Source organism: Sturnira hondurensis, unplaced genomic scaffold (genome assembly GCF_014824575.4).
Source record: "Sturnira hondurensis isolate 20B ecotype Veracruz unplaced genomic scaffold, ASM1482457v3 Scaffold0009244, whole genome shotgun sequence".
NCBI lineage: Eukaryota > Metazoa > Chordata > Mammalia > Chiroptera > Phyllostomidae > Sturnira > Sturnira hondurensis.
The window spans coordinates 4,353,665-4,374,637 of NW_028081875.1; the positions used below are offsets into that span (position 1 = coordinate 4,353,665).

General features: G+C 37.6%; 1 protein-coding gene across 4 annotated transcripts in view; it reads left to right on the forward strand.

The window, feature by feature from the left end:
- The window catches only part of RALGAPA2 (Ral GTPase activating protein catalytic subunit alpha 2), a 381,676-nt gene that overhangs the window by 236,466 nt on the left and 124,237 nt on the right, over positions 1-20,973 (forward strand). For all 4 annotated transcript variants that reach the window (XM_037057016.1, XM_037057018.1, XM_037057015.1 and 1 more), the window contains 4 exons: positions 10,537-11,308; positions 11,971-12,042; positions 17,283-17,406; positions 19,105-19,260. In XM_037057016.1, the coding sequence (XP_036912911.1) occupies positions 10,537-11,308; positions 11,971-12,042; positions 17,283-17,406; positions 19,105-19,260 (1,124 nt within the window). The remainder of the gene's footprint in view (positions 1-10,536; positions 11,309-11,970; positions 12,043-17,282; positions 17,407-19,104; positions 19,261-20,973) is intronic.

Here is a 20,973-nt window from a genome sequence, read left to right on the forward strand (position 1 = left end):
TGTCAGTTTCCTGATTCTGATATGGTACTATAGCTATGTAAGATGTTACTGTTGGGGTGAAGGATATTTGGGATCTCTCTGTATTTTTTCTTACAAGTGCATATGAATCTTCAATAATCTCAAAATTAAAAGTTTAAAAAATGTGGGTGTGGAGGACCAAGAATGAAACCCATGGGTAAAAGAACGGGGAAATGTCACTAGGAAAGTAGAATGAGGAAATGGAAAAAGAATCAAAAGTCATTTCTAGGAAGTCAAAGGAAGAGGGCAGTTAAAGAGCCAAGGAAGGTCAGCAGTGGTAGGTGCTTCACAAAGCCCACGGAGGGTGACAACAGAACAGGAGTTGTCTTATTTCCCAACTAAATGTTTAGTGGTATGTTTTGCTGGTCTTTAACCAAACAGCATGAGCAGATATCCCAGGGGGTGACCCTTCAGAACTTCAAGACAGACCCCTTTTATGGAGCCTTTGGTGGTGAAAGGAAGGACACAGCAGGCATTAGCTGGGGAAGGGCATGGAGTCCAGGGCTGTGCTTATAAAACTATAGAATCTGGACTGTGGTTCAAACTGAGAAGGTGTCTGGTAAGGTGTGGATGAAGAGGACAAGAGTTGAGGCACCAGTCAGGAACAAGGGTTCTGGAATCACCCAGTACTTATGTTAGCTTCATTTTGTAGATGAGCAAACTGAGGTGAAGGGATTTTCCTAAGGATATATATGTGAAAAGTAATGGAGGTGGGATTTCAATTTAAGGTTTAATGATTGGGTTCCTGAAACCTCACTTTGATATTTTGCAAGAGTACACTAAAGACTCATTTTGAATTGTGTTGTTAGTAGATAGTAAGTGGTGGGTTTTCATGTTATCCTCTTGTTGCCCTGCATTTGCTTAATCATGTAGTTGTCTTTTCCTGGAATTCACTGCTCATTTAAACTGCAATATTTTCTTGCCTTTCCCCCCCCACACTTGTAAATTCAAGCCACGTTTTTTAAAATAAACTGACCCTTTATCTGTTTGTTTTCTTCTTTGAAGTCCATGTCTCATAAGAAAATTAACTCTTTCCTACAGTCATTAATTTGCGTTCATCCCATGTAACTATCACGGAAATGGGTCCACCACTTACTATCACTCATCACTTGAAAATAGCAGATTAACAGGTTAGTGAGAAAGAAAAAACCTAAAAATACACCTTTAAATTTTGGTAGTATTTTTCTTTCTGTGTACAACATTCTTTGACTTGAATATATCTATTCTCCAGAAAACCTCAGGACCTTATGCTGTCTTGTCCTAATAGTAGTTCTGGGGTGCTAAAAATAATATTTGCTACCACTTTAACTAAGTAAAAAAGCAAAGAGACTTAGAAACTTATTAGCACACACAGATGTTCTTCCTGAGTGACTATATCCTGTTCAGAGTAAAGAGGAAAAATAGAGATAACTTAGGTATTTTAGTTTAAACAATATATACTCATATATGAGGGATTTTGCTTTCATTTAATGCCATAATTTATTATTCATAACCAAACTATTTCTAGTCAAGTAATGTTCTGATAAGCAATATTATATTTTATCTATTATTTTCAAATGATTTTTCATAAACCATTTGATGTAATTATTACTTCCAAAAAGTTACAAGAAACACATTCAACTGCCTACTCTAGCTGTTGGCCCAGCTCAAGGAGAAGCCATTAATGGCATGCACGTGGGCTCTCATCATTAATACTTAAGTACTTAAAATGAAGGGAGGGGGGAGCTTTAAAAATGTATAAGTTAAAGGACAACCTAAAATTACTGATTTTATATTTTATTGCGAAATTTAGAAAAATAATAAATACTTGGAATATATTTTTTCATAGTTTATAGAATTGATGAGCTTGTTTCTTCACCAGTGGAGTCTAGATTTTCTTTTTATTTCTCAGGGCACCTATGAGCAGTTGATTCAGCTGAAGTCTGCCAGGGAAGAGCAGTTCTTATTTTATAAATATTAACTTTTCTTACTTTTCAGTACCAAAAATATTTTGGTTTTTTATTTGGGTGTGTTTATGACTTGATTAGTGTGACTGCAGGTTAATTTTCTGTTGTAGAATTCAAACATTTATTAAAATACAAATTTACATTTATTTCAGATAGAAAACACAACCTATGTAAGTAAAAGTAGGGGAAAGTTGCCTCTGCAGTTGTTATTTTATGCCTTGGTTTTTATCAATTTGGACCTTTATGATTAAGTTTCATAGCTCGCTCTACTATGTCACCACACAGTGTCTTATATTATGACACCTGAGCTGGCTGTGCCTTTGTTGGTGGGGCATTAACATTTCTGACGGAGTATATATTTATATGAAATGATCAGCACCAATGAAAAGCATGTATAACTTTGAAAAAGTTAATGTGGACACAAAAGCAAAGGCATTCATAGCTGTGATTTCACAGGAATTAATCGAAGCATTTTAAATGTTTCAGCTGTTTGGAAGTCATATACAATTCTACCAGGGATGAAAAGAAGAGTTTAATTTTAGAGACTGATGTAGATGACCTCTTTGCTTCTAAAGTAGGGGGTGCTTTTTATATGAAATTTTATTTTGCATTACCGAATACAGATAATTTCTTGTTCCCACAAAAGAAAAAAAACAAGAAGAAATTCAAGAAAAGTCAGGACAGCCTTGTTTTACTCAGTCATCACATAGAATTTTCTAGATTCTAGAATTTAATTGTTTCTTTCTAGGATTTATATATCATAAAATTGTTATTTTACAAATAAGTCAATTGGATTTTCAGTGTCTGAGAGGAAGGGTGTTTGGCATAAGAAAGTTAAGTTTTATGTTGTGGATTTAGATTAAATTAATATTAATGTAATTTTGCAGTTAATAAATTGTGAATTTAGAAAATAAGTATGCCCTAAACCTTTAAACCCAAATTTTAAATTTTAGTTTGTTTAATATCTAGTGATATTTTTGTTAGAATTAAAATGTTTCATTTTAACTTGTTCTTAGATTAATGCACAATTTTTTTTATTACTGTGGTGGACTAAACTCTCCCTAACTACTGTCAAACTTAGGTCAGTCATTCAATCCATACTTAGGGATTTAGTTTATCTGCTTTGCCCTTATACCTCAAACATTTTACAAAGCCCACTTTTAGATGCTGTTCTCAAATCTTTCTGTGTATTTAAAGTCTTGAAAATGTTGTAAGCCAGTTGCTCTTGCCCATTTAATCATCAACTACAAATTTAGTTAAAACATCTAAGTATTTACATGAATTAATATATCAGATTCAGTAAAATATTTAAAATAACCTAACAACAAAACATAAATTGTCACAATGATCTTTTTTCTTTTGAAGCTATTTTATTTTTTACGATTATTTTATTGTTGTTTAATTATAGTTATCTGCAATTCCCGCCCCACTCTCCCCGTACCCCAGCCAAACCTACCTCCCTCCCTTGCTTCCACCCTCCCCCTTGGTTTTGTCCATGTGTCCTTTACAGTAGTTTCCAAAAACCTTTTCCCCTCCCCTCTCCCCTCTGATTATTGTTAGATTATTGATTTCAATGTCTGCTTATGTTTTGTTTGTTTTATTTTGTTAATTATGTTCCATGTAAGGTGAGATCATATGGTACTATTTGTCCCTCAACACCTGGCTTATTTCACTTAGCATAATGCTCTCCAGATCCACCCATGCTCTCACAAAGGGTAGGAGCTCCTTTCTCTCTGTTGTATACTATTCCATTGTGTAAATGTACCATAGTTTTTTCATACACACATTTACCGATGGGCACTTAGGTTGGTTGCTTCCAGCACTCGGCTATTGTAAATTGTGCTGCTATGAACATTCGGGTGCATAGGTTCTTTTGGATTGGTGTTTCAGGGCTCTTAGGATATAATCCTAGCAGTGGAATTGCTGAGTCAAAAAACAGTTCCATTTTTACTTTACTGAGGAAATTCCAGATTGATTTCCACAGTAGCTGTACTAGTCTGCATTCCCACCAACAGTACACTAGGGTTCCCTTTTTTCCACAGCCTCCCTAACACTTGCTTATTGATTTCTTTATGATGGCCATTCTGACCAGTGTGAAGTGGTATCTAATTGTGGTTTTAATTTGCATGTCTCTGATGGCTAGTGATGCTGAGCATCTTCTCATATATCTCTGGGCTCTCTATATGTCCTCCTTGGAGAAGTATCTGTTCAAGTCTTTTGTCCATTTTTTAATTGGGTTTTTTGTCTTCCTGGAAGAGTCATGTGAGATCTTTATATAATTTGGAGATCAAATCCATGTCCGAGATATCATTAGCAAATATGTTTTCCCATATGTTTCTCTTTTCATCAACGCTGTTTTCTTTAGCCATGCAGAAGGTTTTTAATTTCATGAAGTCCCATTTGTTTATTCTTTCCATTATGTCCCTTGCTTTAGGGAACAGATCAGTAAAGTCGTTGCGGCATGGAATGTATGAGATTTTCCTGCTTATGTTTTCCTCTAGGACTTTTATGGTATTACGACTTATATTTAAATCTTTTATCCACCTTGAATTTATTTTTGTGTATGCTGTAAGTTAGCAATTGAGTTTCATTTTTTTTGCATGTAGCTGTCCAGATTTATGAACACCATTTGTTGAAGAGGCTATTTTTACTCCATTTTATGTTGCTGCCCTCTTTGTCAAATATTAATTGATCGTAGAGACTTGGGTTTATTTCTGGGCTCTCTGTTCTGTTCCATTGGTCTATGTGCTTGTTTTTATGTCAGTACCAGGCTGTTTTGATTACAGTGGCCTTGTAATACAATTTGATATCAGGTATTGTGATCCCTCCTACTTTGTCCTTTTTTCTCAAAATTGCTGCAGCTATTCAGGGTTGTTTATGGTTCCATTTAAATTTCTGAAATGAGTGTTCTCTATCTGTGAAATATGTCATTGGTACTGTAATAGGGATTGCATTGAATCTATAAATTGTTTTGCATAGTATGGACATTTTTATGATGTTAGTTATTCCAACCCATGAGCATGGCACATGCTTCCATTTGTTTGTTTCTTCCTTAATTTCTTTCTTCAGTGTTGTATAGTTTTCTGAGTACCAGTCATTTACCTCCTTGGTTAGGTTCATTCCTACATACTGTATTCTTGTTGCTATATTAAATGGGATTTTTCCCTGATTTCTGTTTCTGATATTTCATTATTGGTGTACAAAAATACCTTTGATTTCTGAATATTGACTTTGTATCCCACTTTTTTGCCAAAACTATGTATTAGGTTGAGTAGATTTTTGGTGGGGTCCGTAGGATTTTCTGTGTACACTATCATGTCATCTGCAAACAATGATAGTTTTGCTCCCTCCTTCCCAATTTGAATGCCTTTTATTTCTTTTTCTTGTTCAATTGTTGTGGCTAGGACTTCCACTACTATGTTGAATAGGAATGGTGAAAGCAGGCATCTTTATCTTGTTCCTGATCTTAGTGTGAGAGCACTTAATTTTTGCCCATTGAATATTATATTGGCTGTAAGTCTCTCATATGTGGCCTTTATTATGTTGAGGAATGCTCCCTCTATTCCCACTTTGCTGAGTGCTTTTTCTCATAAATGGGTGCTGTACCTTATCAATTGCTTTTTCCACATCTATTGATATGATCATGTAATTTTTGTCTTTTGTTTATGTGTTGTATTACATTTATTGATTTGTGAACATTATACCATCCTTGAAGTCCTGGGATGAATCCCACTTGGTCATGGTGCATGATCTTCTTAATGTATTGCTGGATGCAGTTTGCCAATACTTCGTTGAGGATTTTAGCATCTATGTTCATCAACCATATTGGCCTGAAGTTTTCTTTCTCTGTTATGTCTTTATCTGGTTTGGGGATTAGGATGATGTTGATTTCATAAAAAGAGTTTGGAAGTCTTCCATCTTCTTGAAGGTTTTGGAATAATATGTGAAGGATAGGGCTTAGCTCTTCCTTAAATGCTTTGTAGTATTCTCCTGTGAAACCATCCAGGCCAGGGCTTTTGTGTGTCAGAAGCTTTTTGATTACTGCTTCAATTTTACCAGCTGGTATTGGTCTGTTCAGGCTTTCTGTTGCTTCTTCTTTGAGTTTTGGAATATTATAGTTTTTCTAGAAATTGGTCTATTTCACCTAGGTTTTCAAATTTCTTGGCATACAATTCTTCATAGTAATTCCTTACAATCCCTTCTATTTCTGTGGTATCAGTTGTAATCTCTCTTCTTTCATTTCTGATTTTGTTTATTTGTGTCCTCTCTCTTTTTTTCTTGATGAGCCTGCTTACAGGCTTTTCAATTTTGTTTATCTTCTCAAAGAACCAGTTCCTAGATTCATTGATCCTTAGAATTGTGCTTTTAGTCTCTATATCATTTAATTCTGCTCTGATCTTGACTATTTCCTGCCTTCTACTTGCTCTGGTCTATCTTTGTTGTTCTTTGAGTTCTTGTAGGCATAGAGTTAGTCTGTTTGTTTGAAATGTTTCTATCTTTTTTAGGTAGGCCTGTATCACTATGAACTTCTCTCTCAGGACTGCCTTCACTGTTTCGCATAAGTTTTGGATTGTTGTGAGTTCAGTTTCATTTGTTCCCAGAATTTTTTTATTTCTTCCCTAATTTAATTCTTCATCCATTCATTGTTTAATAGCATGTTATTCAATCTCCATGAGTTTGAGTGTTTGAGTTTTTTTTTTTCTTGGGGTTGGTTTCTAAGATCAGTCCCTTGTGGCTGGAGAAAATGTTTGGTATGATTTCCATTTCCTTGAATTTGTTGAGGCTTGGTTTTTGTCCTATCATGTGTTCTATCTTTGAAAATGTTCCTTTTGAAAAGAGTGTACATTTAGCTTCTTTGGGATTAAAGTCTCTATTATTATCAGTTAAGTCCATTTTATTTAGAACACTGTTCAATTACACAATATCTTTGTTGATATTTTGTTTGGAAGATCTGTCCATTTTTGACAGTGGGGTGTTAAAATCCCCTACTATAATTGTGCTGCTATCAATATCTGTCTTGACGTCCTCCAAGATTTTCTTTGTTTTGGGGTACTCCTATGTTTGGTACATATATATTTACAATGTTTATATCTTATTGATGGATTCTTTCCTTAAGTATTATGAAGTGACCTTCTGGGTCTCTCTTTATGGCTCTTTTTTGAAGTCTATTTTGTCTGATGTGAGTATTGCTACCCTGGCTTTTTTCCCCTGTCCATTTGCTTGGAATATTTGTTTCCAGTCCTTCACTTTCAGTCTGTGTGAGTCTTTTGTTCTGAGGTGGGTTATTTGTAGGCAGTATATGTGCAATTCATGATTTCTTATTCATTCAGCTATTCTGTGTCTTTTGATTGGGGCATTTAATGCATTTATGTTTAAGGTTATTATTGTTAGCTACTTATTCATTACCATTTTTCCATACCTGTGTTCCTCTCTCTTTCTCTGTTTCTCTTCCTCTTCTTAAAGCAGACCCTTTAGCATCTTTTGCTGAGCTGGTTTGGAGGAGGTATATTCTTTGAGGCTTCTTTTGTCTGGGAAGCTCCTTAGATGGTCTTCCATTTTAATTGCGCACCTTGCTGGGTAAAGTAGCCTTGGTTGCAGGTCTCTGGCTTTCATTACTTGGAATATTTCTTGCCATTGCCCTTTGGCTTGGAGCATTTCCATTGAGAAGTAAGCTGCTAACCTTATCGGGGCTCCCTTTTATGTTACTTCATGTTTCTCTCTTGCTGCCTTTAAGGTTCTCTCTTTGTCTTGCAATTTTTCCATTTTAGTTATGATGTGTCTTGAAGTGGGCCTTTTTGGATTCCTTTTGATTGAGCCTCTCTATATTTCCTGGATTTGTGTGACTTTTTCTCTCATCGAATTAGAGAAGTTTTCCCTCATTACTTTTCAAACATGTTTTCTGCCCTTTATTGCTTTTCTTCTCCTTCTAGTGTCCCTCTTATACAGATATTGTTATGTTACATGTTGTCCTGCATTTCTCTTAACCCATTTGTTCTTTCTGAGCCTCTTCCTTTTCTTGCTTTTTTGGGGTGTTTTTTTCTACCTTGGTTTTTTCTACTTTGGTTCTACCTTTTTTCTTCCAGCTCACTGATTTGATCCTCCACTTCATTGGGCCTGCTGTTGATGCCTTCTACTGTGTTCTTCAGTTCAGAAAATGTATTCTTCATTTCCTCTTGGCCCTTGTTTATAGTTTCTATTTCCTTTTTCATGTTGATATAGTTTACAGTGAGTTCATTGTAGTTTCCCTGTAGTTTTTGGTAATTCTCTGTGAGCTCTTTGAACTTCCCTGTAACCATTTCTTTGAACTCAATATCTGATAGTTGACTTGCCACCATTTTATTTAGCATTCTTTCTGAGGCTTCCCCTTTCCTTTCATTTGGAGATTGTTTCTTTGTCTTTCCATTGTTTGTAAGACTCTTCTTATTAGCCTCTGCTTTTTATTTTTATTTTATTTATTTATTTAACTTTTGTTCAAGTACAGTTTTCTTTCTTGTATTCCCAGCCCTGCACCCCCCAGTGCTCCCCAACCCCCTCCCATCTCCGCCCCCCGTCTTAGTTATTGTCCATGTGTCCTTCATACTTATTCATGTGAGTCCATCCCCTTTTACTCTGTGCTTCTCTCCCCTCTACCCCCTGGACCCTGTCAGCACGTTCTGTATTTCAGTGTCTTTGATTACATTTTGCTTGCTTGTTTGTTTGGTTGTTTACATTCCTGTTAAAGGTGATATCATATGGTATTTGTCTTTCACTGCCTGGCTTATTTCGCTCAGTATAATGCTTTCCAGCTCCATCCATGATGTTGCAAAGGGTAGGAGCTCCTTCTTCCTTTCTGCAGCATAGAATTCCATTGTGTAAATGTACCATAGTTTTTTGATCCAGTCATCGACCGATGGGCATTTAGGTTGCTTCCAACTCTTTAGCCTCTGCTTTTTAAATTGATCTGTTTTTACTCCCTGGGTTTATGGTGTGAACTTCTATGGTAGGAGACATGTGAGATTCAGTAGTGCCGTCTCCTTGATCTCTTGAGCTTGCTGGCCTTGGATTGTTGTTTATGTTGGTTCTCTGTATGTCTTTGGGTTTTGATTGTTGTTGGATCTTTCTCTGGTGGGTCCTTCCCTTCAGCTGGTTAACTGAGGATCACTTCATCCACTATGCCTTGTATTCTGTTGCGCAGGTGTGGACAGGTTGTGTTGAAGCTGGTTCTTCTGTCTGTACGTTGTTTTGAGGCTTCTCTCTTGTTGTTATTCAGTTGTTTGTTCTGGATTATTTCTCCACCATTTAGTTGTATTTCCAGATCGGTCCTGGGTTGAGATTAATGTGGCTTCCATTCCCTCCTTCACCTTTTTCCATTGTTATCTGTTGGTGGTTCCTTTGTTGGTGGGTTTCCTCTTCAAACTATTTTAAAAACCATAGAATAACAGTTCAAAGCCCTGGCTGGTGTAGCTCAGTGGATTGAGCACAGGCCTGTGAACCAGACAATCACGGTTCGATTCCCAGTCAGGGCACATTCCTGGGTTGGAGGCCAGTTCCCAGCAGGAGATGCACAAGAAGCAACCATACATTGATGTTTCTCTTCCTCTCTCCTTTCCTTCTCCTCTAAAGATAAATGAATAAAATATTTTTTAAAAAAACAGCTCAAAATTCATATTATGAGGCTAGCAATAGTCTGCAAGACAGGGAAATGGTCCTCAGGAAAAAACAATCCAGCCCACAACCTGACCTCAAAATTTGAGGTTACAGAACTGGGTTTTGGGTTCATACCCTGATAAGGGGGGAGGGGGTATACAAAAAGCAAGTGATCAGTGTCTCCCTCTCACATTGATGTTTTCTGTCTCTCTGTTTCTCTCTCTCTTCCTCCCTTTCTGGGGTTCCAGCAAGGGCAGGAGTAGATTGTTGTGGAGATGCCTGAGGGGAAACTGGGGATGGAAGCTGTGTGGAGAGTTCAGAGAGCATACCCACAGGGAACCCAGTGCTATCACAGTGACTTTAAAGTAAATTGCAAAACACAGAGGGTGGGCACAAGTAGTTTTGCAGTTCTTTATGCAGAAAATAATGCAATAATTAATAAATAATATAAGAACAAACTCTGTGTTTTGCATACTCACAACTGTAAACTATTTTTAAGCAATCACAGGCTGGATTCATTTCCTTATCATTGTCTGCCTTCACCCCACTGAAAGGAGCGAGGTAACTTCTATGGCCCAGCTTCCACCTGCCCCCAACCTGCATCCTCCAGCTGTCTAGCTCTGCCATACTTTTCAATTGCAGATTCTGACTTCCTAGAGTTCCCAAGCCATACCTCTTTAACAACAAGGACCTTTCTCTTGTTTATTGATGTACATACAAATTTTTCCATTTTCCTTTTATAGTGAAATCTTCATGTAAGTTGATTCTTTTAGCAGTCTATTTAAATTGTGCTTCTTTTTTACATAGAATATGTTAGAAAATAGGTGAAAAAGATTCCCAGACTTTTAAAAAAACAATATTGTAATTACGAATTGAAATTTGGTGGTGTTGAGTATTAATCTTCATTATCGACTGCCTCTTTGTGTTTCTTTACTGCTGTTCACAGAGAGGAAGAGACGAAGTTTGGAGCTGATCCCTCTGACTGCCAAAATGGTGATGGCCCACCTGGTGAACCACCTGGGACACTTCCCCCTCCATGGGGGCCCGGCTGTGTTGCACAGCCTGGTCAGCGAGAATCACGACAACACACCTGTGGAAGCTTCTGAGCTCTCCTCTGAGGTGTTCAGGAGTCCAAACCTGCAGCTATTTGTACTTAATGATAGCACCCTCATCTCCTACCTTCAGACACCCACAGGAGGACTGGCAGGCATCTCACCAGTGGGCACCCTCTCAGACGTGAGAGTAATTGTGAGGGACATCTCGGGAAAGTACTGCTGGGATGGGAAGGTTTTATATGGACATTTAGAAGGCTGCTTAACACCCAGCAGCAGAAATCCTTCATTTCTGATTTCAAGCTGGCATCATCAAATGTGTGGACCTCAGAGAGATTTTTCTCAGACTGAGGAGGGAGATGATGTCCTTGACAAATTACTTGAAAATATTGGCCACACTAGTCCTGAATGTCTTTTACCATCACAGCTAAATCTAAATGAGCCTTCCCCACCCCCACATGGAATGAACTATGACCAAGAGAAGGAAATCATCGAGGTCATTTTGCACCAGAACGCACAAGAAGATGAATATGTTCAGAGGAGTAACTCTGATTCGGCCCTGAGAGTCCCCAGTCAGGAGCAGCCCTCACCAATGGAACCCCAGGGACCTTTTTATTTTTGCAGGTTGTTGCTTGATGAGTTGGGAATGAATTCCTGGGACAGAAGGTAACAGTTCACCCTAGTCCTTTAACTATTTTGTTGTTATTTTTGTGTGATCATTGTTCTTTATCAAGTTGGAGTTGGGGAAGAAGAGTATAGAAAGGGAAATTTGTCTTTTTTACAACATTCTGCTGCTAAATTAAAGCTAGAAACTATGTTATACTGATGCACAGATTGATTCCAAACATCTGGTATATATTTTAAAGGGCATCATACATTTTCCAGTTAAAGGTGGCATGACACAGGAGTTCAAGAGGAATAGTTAAGTCCAATGGAAAGTGTGATTCAATGGAGAAGACTTTGTGGAAGCGGGTGGACATGAGCTGGACCCTGACAATGGAGTAGAGTGTTTAAGGACAGAGGTAGGGGAAAGAGATTATTAGTAGAGCCAACAGTGAAAAAACAGGCACAACTACACAAGTCATACACTCACCATAGAGCCATCCAGTGTCACTAGATTGCAATGGAATACAGTGGAATTTTGCTTCCTTTGAGTGTTGTAAGACTAGAGTTCATTCTGTGGCTGTGATTACAAATCTTTTGTTTATGCTCAAATGGGTAGATGGGTGAATGGATGGATGATAGGGAAGTTTGTTAATTGATTGACTAGAAATGGAAAAATTGGTCTGCGATTACATGACTATTCTTCCATCCCTTTTTCTTTATAGGAAGAATTTTCATCTGTTGAAGAAAAATTCTAAATTATTGAGAGAGCTAAAAAATCTAGACTCCCGTCAGTGGTATGTGAAAGTTTATGACACCGCTTTAGTCCCGTCTGTCTTTGTGTGTCTTAGATCAGGGGTCTCCAACCCCAGGCCATGGACCAGTATTGGTCCGTGGCCTGTTAAGAACCAGGCCACACACAGCAGGAGGTGAGTGGTGGGCTGCGAGCAAGCAAAGCTTCATCTCTGTTTACAGCTGCTCCCCATCACTCCCATGACCAACTGAGTTCTGCCTCCTGTCAGATCAGCAATGGCATTAGATTCTCATAGGAGCCTGAACCATACTGTGAACTGTGAAATCTAGGTTGTGTGCTCCTTATGACAATCTAATGCCTGATGATCTGAGGTGGACCTGAGTCAGTGATGCTAACCCTGAGGAACAGCTGCAAATACAGATTATTACCTCAACCCCCAGCCTCCAGTCCTTGGAAAAATTGTCTTTCACAAAACTGGTCTCTGGTTCCAAAAAAAGGTCGGGGACTACTGTATTAGATGACAGATAATGGCTGCAGGAATTACTATACCTACAGAAACACCCAAGGGTAGTTCTGTAACACTGAATCTAGTGACATTTGCACATCATTCTTTTGGTATTTTTACCCTTGAGGAATAAGCTTACATACTTGCTTACACTAAGAAGAGATTGGCACTCCTACCTAATCCGTGCTTTTCGTGTGGTAGCCAGTGGCCATTTATTCTCATTTAATCTCTGCAATCATCTGGAAGAGAGCCTTAGCTAGACCAAATGTCTTTCCCATGCTCTCACATTGTGTTGCTTGAAGCAAGTGAGTCTGACTTCTTACCCCATGCTGTATGTTGATGCACTGGTATTCTGCAGTTTCTGCTCTGCAGTGTGGGCAAGGATAAAATCAGTTTGTTGTCATTGGTAACCTCCTAATAGTAAGCCTCATTTTCCAAAGCTGGTAAAATCTCAGTTCTCCCACTTTTTCAAACAATCTTAGACACAGTTCTAAAAATAGCTCACAACCAGGTTTTGATTTTGGGACATGAGTGCTTCCAAAAAACATCACAGTGAAATAAATATAATACTTGGTACATAACAGCTACTCAAAAATCTTAAACAAAGATTAAATCTTAAACTAAAGATTAAATCTTAATCTTTAGTTTTTAAAATATGTATTTAAAAATATTTTTTGTTCCTCTTTTATTCTCTTTAAGAATATCATTAGATCTCTCATTAGACTTGAAAAACCTGAAGCCGTTATTCCTCATGTTGCCCTTCATTATATTCAGTTTCCCAATTGTTGTTGTGCTTCTTTTTCTCTAGAGAAATACATGCTGAATTATCTTGGAAATATTGTGATGGATTTTTTCTGAAGGACTTAGGGATTCATTGTCCTCTCCCTCTTGTCCACCAGTATTAAATAAGCAGTCACTTGGGTTCCAAACCCTGCTTTTCAAGCATATGCGTATGCTGAATTACTTCATGCTTCTTAGTATTAAGTGAATACATTGGTATCTTGTAATTGTGAGTGTTACTGAATTTTAGTTGCATGAGGTACAATTGAATTAGCTCCTTGGGGTGCTATTGCAATAAAATACAGTTTTGGAGAGCTGACTGGCAAAGCCTCCGCCCCTTGATTAAAACCCCAACTCCTCTGTTTTCCACTTAAAACCCCAACTCCTGGTGCCTTCTTGACATAAAAAAAGTATCAACTAACTTTATGGTAAAGGGTGTTGTTAAGGTTTTTTTATTTTTATTAAGTGGAAATAATTCAGCACTCTTCAGCTATGAGAAATATAGACTGTGTCATATATTGGTCAATTAGCAGGTAGCATACCTTGTTCTTCAACTTACAATTCAAATGTTTCTATTTATTTCTGTTACCAGTTTCTCTCTCTGCTGTCAAAGCATAATTCTTGCATAGCATGTACTTAGGAAAAGTAGAGACTGTCTTGCAATCATTTATATCCTTTATATACTGTGAAGTTGGCAAAGATGTAAATAGTGTGATTTCTCTACATACAGATTGCAGTGAGTTTCCCCTTTTAAATATTAATGCTTCTTGTCACCACATAATAAGGTGAAAGTTAAAATTGTTTCTTCTCTGGCTTTTTAATGTGACAGCATTGGGAAATTGAGCTAGCTATTCTGGTCTATTTGTAATAAGAAAGAAAAATGCATTCTAATGAAGAAGAGGAAATGGTTGATATTGTGTATGTGTATTCCTGAATTACCTGCTCCTCCATGCATAGGTCCTGCAGCTTATGGATATGAAGTACTGTTGATATTGCTAATTATCATTTCAAAAGCCTGGTTCTCATAAAGCCAAACAACAGCTTCTGCATCCATGCATGCTCTCTGTGGTGCTAACATTTTGGAGGATGTGAAATTTGATTAGTGTTCACAGCTAAAGGTCACCTTTCCTCACACCTATATCAGGCAGGCAGTTATTGGGGCCTAGCTCCCTTATGCTCCCACATTTGGTTAATGAGGACTCAAGGATCTGTGAGCAGCTACAATGTAAAAAGTTTGGACTTTAAGGAGAATAAACAAAAACATTTCAGATAAACCTAAGATTGTTTTCATGTATGCAAAGTATATAGAATAGAGAAGAATTAAATACTGAGTACTTTTAAATATAGAGAGAGAGCTGCCAAAAGAAATTAAGTAACTATGCTTTTTTCTTCTTTGGTGAAAGTGACAGTCTTTTAGGTCATGTTTATGGTCTCTAGTATCATCTGAGCCTCCAAATTATTATATCTCTAAGAATAAGGCAATTATATTCTAGGCTGCATGTATACCCTGCCTGTAACTCAGGGACTAAATGGTGTCACCTTCAGAACTTCATACTGCATGAGGACAAGTTTACTGACAGTCTGGGAGCACAAGGTCCATAATAAAGCACTGAGTCCCGGGGATCCATCCCCCCAAAACTCACCTCTCTTCATAACACCTGTTCTCATCAAGAGAGGCACCCCTAAGAATGTGCTCGTGCCACACCAGTTAGGGTGTTCAGATTGTCCGCCTTCTCCATTGGCAGCAGGGCGGTGCACATCAAAAGCCTTACAAATGGGCAATGTTCAAGATCCCATTGCTATGAATTTATTTTAAAGACAAATCAAAGACAATGAGAAAATCTCTCTAAAAATGGAAGCAACCTAAATGTCCTAGAATGAGGATTTGGTATGTAATATATTAATATAATGGAATGTTAAACCACCATTAAATAACTCATTTATAGAAGTGTATAGTATTAAAGTGTTCACACTAAAAAATGGTTCAAATGGAGAGCTGTATGTTATGTATATTTTATACAGTAAAGTGTTCATAAATATTGAAATAACTGTTACAAAATAGAATACAGTAGCTTCTCATTTTTATACAAAAATAGTAACAGTTAATGTTCTCTGCTTATGTATTCAGATATCAAGTTTTGTAATTTTTTATAAAATTTTGTGGTTTGCCTTGTATATTTATTACATGTAAACTGTAGGGGTAGAAATGAATAAGCTATCTGGATAAATAGAATACTCTCCTCCATTTATTTATATGACTTTTTGGTTGAATTTTAACTTAGTCTGCTAATTAGTAAAACAACCAAAAACAAACTTCAGAAGGACATGCTTGAGAATGTGCTTGAAAATAAAATATGAAGCCCAAATTCCACCAATATGGATGTCTATAACATGATTACAATGTTGAGATATTAAACAGACAACAGAAACATTTTCATATTGTTTATGCACTTAATAGTTTTTTTCTATGAGATTTTTCAGAATGCAGTGCATACATAAGGAGAGGGATGGAACTACTATAGAAGTGGTGATTCAAATTTTAGAAGATAAAAACTAGAGTAAGATAAAACTCTTGAATGATGAGACTGTGGAATGAATGATTCTTGATTAAACCTCTGTTTCAATGAGAACCATTATTTTCATTTCTAAACTATTACCAGATTGCTTGGTATAGGTCCAGTTATTTTGACACTTTAGAGTATAATTTGTAAAAATTGGTCACTAACACATTTAAATATATCATCATATCTCTGGTCAGTTCACCAGAGATTTAACTGGGCACCTTTCCTCAAGGCACATATTATGTTTACTAGTTTTAACAGTAACATGACCAAAACCCATCATGGAAAAAGTGGATGAAGGGTCTATATGGCCAAAGAGGTTTTCCTCCACAGCTATTCGCCCTATCAGGCACTGTCAGATTCAGAGCACAAAGTGGGTATACCCCCTCTCAAAGAAAGTATCTAAGGTGTTCTCCTTGGAAGAAGTTTCTGTTTTTCATAAAGTTTTGTGAGGCATGTTCTATAGTTCCAGTCATAGAACTATCCAGTATCCCTAACTCAAAGTTTAGAAATAATGAAATATGGGTAGGAACATGGATATATTAACAATTGATGTCTGTTTGAAATGCTTTCAAAGATATTTTCTGCCAAAAGTAGAGAGAACTTGTCAATGTGTTGTAACATTCTGTTGAGTATGCCATATGTCTTTAGAGAGTGATCTCAAGAACTAGACTTCCCTGCTTCAATTCCCAGTCTGCAGCTTGATATATGTGCTTTTTAAAAACCTTCTGTGTCTCCTTTTATCCATCTCTACATGGAGGTGATGATGATAATGTTTACCTCATTAGGGTAATTGCAAAGAGTAAATGAGATCATGTGTGGAACCTTTCTAGAATAGTGACTGACCCCTAGTAATTTCTTTTTTTTAAAGATTTTATTTATTTGTCTTTAGAGGGGAAGGGAAGTGAAGGAGAGAGGGAGAGAAACATCAATGTATGGTTGCCCCTCATGTGTCCCCCCTGGAAACTGGCCCACAACCCAGGCATGCGCCCTGACCAGAATTCGAACCGCGATCGTCTAGTTTGCAGGCCCGCGCTCTATCCGCTGAGCCACACCAGCCAGGGCCCCCTAGTAATTTCTTAGTAAATGTAAGCTCTATAGTAGAAGTCATGCTGGTGGTAGTAGTAAAGTAAAATTTTATATATAAGAATTCTCCTNAGGGGAAGGGAAGTGAAGGAGAGAGGGAGAGAAACATCAATGTATGGTTGCCCCTCATGTGTCCCCCCTGGAAACTGGCCCACAACCCAGGCATGCGCCCTGACCAGAATTCGAACCGCGATCGTCTAGTTTGCAGGCCCGCGCTCGATCCGCTGAGCCATACCAGCCAGGGCCCCCTAGTAATTTCTTAGTAAATGTAAGCTCTATAGTAGAAGTCATGCTGGTGGTAGTAGTAAAGTAGAATTTTATATATAAGAATTCTCCTTTAAATTTTTATAGCCGTGAAACGCATAAAATTGCAGTGTTTTACATTGCTGAAGGTCAAGAAGACAAGTGCTCAATCCTCTCCAATGACAAAGGAAGCCAAGCGTATGAAGAGTTTGTTGCTGGACTTGGATGGGAGGTAATTCATTTCATTTAATAGGTATTTGTTGACCAGCAGTATTTGAAGATATGTGTAAATTATATTACCTGTTTGTACAGGTAATCAATTACCTGATTGATTACCTGTGTTTTTACATATGTTCTTTACATTCACCTGTAGCATGAGTAGAGTTCTGGAGTTAAAGAATGTATTGAATTTAACATCTTCTATTCGGTTTTTAGTACTTCATACATGAACTTTTATTTTCCCCTTAGCTTTCCTTTTAACATTATTTCATTTGCTCTTTATCAGAACTGAATGAATAGTCAGATCAGGTCAGATCAGCTTACATCAGTTCACCCAGCCATAGACAGTTTGTAGTTAAGAGAAGGCAAATATGGGCAGAGAAGCAGTGGCTTTGGCTACATTATGGAGAACAGAGAAGAAATCAATGACGTGATGGGTGAAAAGATGAAGAAATAATTGACTGAAGTCAAAAGTTGGAATGCAAATAGAGTATAGTAGCCATGATGGTTTAGCTTTCAACCTGTTTTTCTAGGATAGGTCCCAGGATGACAAATAATGAAAAAAAATATGTTCTTTTTGTTTTTTTAACTAAATGATACTCTGACAGACAGAAATATATACATTTTACATATACATGCATATGCATATGTCTGTCTCCAGAAACACAATCCAAAAATATATTCCCAGAATCTAAAAGAATTCAGAGTAATTAAAAGGAAAATCAGCATATCTGAAATAATTTTTATTCTTACTACTTTTGTTTTGGTTTCTTGGTTATTTATGATGTGAGAAACTCTCTGGGTGTACAAGAAAGACTTGTTTCTGAGAGTTGAGGTTAACAAGGGGACTGATATGGAGGTGGAGACAGGGTATTAGTACTTCAAGGTCAAGACAATGTACTTTCCAAAAGGTCAAATAGGTCTTGGTAAAAGAATTGTTACACTTCTAACAAATAATTGTTCTTTTTACTAATAAGGTTATATCTTTGTCATGCAAAATACTTAACAGGTTTTTGAAAAAATGATTTCTTCACTAGAGTTTAACAAAAGGTCAGAAAAGTAATTCAGTGTATATATTGGTTATATTTGGCACAGAAGAGATTCTTTTGGGTTTTTTTTATTGTCCTTGAATAGTTGCTTCACTGAAAGAATACTAGTTTATGAAAATTTTAAAAACAAATCCAGGCACTAAGAAGTAAACATTCATACCATAGCTTAAAAAGAATATGACTCATAGTCTTTTGGCAGTGGTGTAAATTAGAACAACCTCTTTAAAAGGTGGTTTAGCAATGACTGTTATATTTTGAAACACCTGTACCCTTTGACCCAACATCCTGTAGAAACGCTGCTTTTAATGCTTCTCAGGTTTGACCAGCAGAAAACTCTGTAAAACCATCAATAGAGAAATGTGTGTGTGTGTGTGTGTGTGTACACCTAGCTACATAAATATACCCCTACATATATATACATACACACACGTCCAGGAGGAGAAAAGTTAGAAAAATATACAGCTAATTTTTAATAATTGGTAGGATTATGGAATACTTTCATTGTTAATGTTTCTTTAGTATTTGAATTTTGTCTAATTTTCTTTTTATCAGAAGCTATAGAAATGAACATAATTGGGTATTTTGAAAATCCACGTTTCTGCTTAGTGAATAAGAACAGCTGTTTAACCCTGATTCATTTTCCTCTCTGTGGCCTGTATCAGGTGGATCTCTCAACCCACTGCGGATTCATGGGTGGACTTCAGCGCAATGGCAGCACAGGACAGACTGCTCCTTACTATGCTACCTCAACTGTGGAAGTGATTTTCCACGTTTCCACTCGGATGCCATCAGACTCAGATGATTCACTCACCAAAAAGGTAAGGGGCCCTGGTTTGTAGGTGAGGCTCCCCGAGAACTGAACAAAGGCCATGGCATAACATGCATTGAACCAAGTTAACTCTGCATTCAACCTCAGTGTCACTCAACCCAAACTACAGTTGTAGCTAATCTGAGATATCCAGTATGTCACAAACTAGATAAAGAAATATGTGAAAAACAATGACTCATTTGAGTCTTAAATCCTGAGATTAAGAGCTAGGAAAAGGAAGAATCTTAACTGTCAATACTTTTGGATTTTCTATCACATGACTATTAACTGATAGTTAGTAGCAGTGTTGACCTCTCAAGTTGGCAAAGGTCATAAGATATAATGATACTGTACTGGTGTAGCTCCAAGAAAGCAGGTACCTCTTAAGCTTGCTGTGGGGAAATTTGGCAGTATCTGTCAAAATGATAAGTGCAGGTGTGCTGTTGTCCAGTTGTCACACCTCTGGCACTGACCTTGTGTTCTCCTTCAAGTTGGCCCTGTGGGCAGTTTTCTCTAGAATTCAAAGGAAACCTTCTTCACCCCTGAGGAAACTCCCTCCTCTTCCACAGGGGAACATTCCCTGTACTTTTCAATCTGCTGGATGTTCACCTCAGGTGACATTCTGTTAGAAGTGAGGAACACCTTAATAGAAGAGGAATTTTCATTTGGGAGAAAGCCAAAAACCTGACCCACTCTGGTGAGTTTCCAGATGAGAACAACTTTGGCTGGTTTGCTAGTGAGTGGCAGAACCTGGGATTCCTACCTCACACCCACTGTGTTCCTACACGGATGGAAGGACAGTGCCCAGTTGGGTTGGGAAACAGACGCTGGCCCCCAGGGCTAGGGAGTCTGGAAAGAGACAGATCTGGGCTCAAGTGTTTATCCAGTTACTTTACCAGCCTGTGCCTCAGTTTGCCCATCTGTTAAATGAGATTGAAATCACAACCTATGTCACAGGGTTGTTATGAAGTAAATGTATAACAACTACAGAATTGTTTAGCACAATGCCTGGTGAGATTTCTAAACATTAGCTCTCCTCATTGCACACCCATTGGTCTAACTGAGTCCTTTATTCCCTTGCCCCATTAGACAGATGATTGATATTAGCTGATGGGCCTTACTATGCATGCTTTATTTCTTTCCTCTTCAGTTTTGCTTTTTCACTACTATATCTCAGATCTCTGGACCACATTCATGGTGACTGGCAGTGAGTCTGCTAATGAGACCTCAGAATTCAGTTCATGGCCAATCACAGGCAACTCTCACAGTGACAAATTGTCTAGGATGTGCAAAGCATGATTGGCTTTCACTTCTTGGCCCACATGCTGTCATTGCCTCTCACTGGCCATCAGCTCCCACAGATGTGGAGGAACTGCCTCCATGTCTTAGATTTTGATGGCTGCCCTGGTTGTGGTGTTTTTAGTAAAGGGGACCCAGGCCTCAGAGAATCTATTTCAGATTGCCAAGATCTCAGGCAGGGCTTACACATTCACTTCATTTGCAGTACCATGTAATTGCTGCTACTCTGCAAATGTATCACCATGACCATAAAATCATAAAGTCTATGATTTTGTGACCAAACACTATTTCATTAAAAGACAGATTTATATATAAATTATTTTTAAAAATTACTTCCTAATGAAAGGAGGATTGGTTTTTTTTTTTGAGAAAAGACTTAGTGTTTAAAAGACAGATTTAGAGACTTCCGCCAAGATGGAGGCAT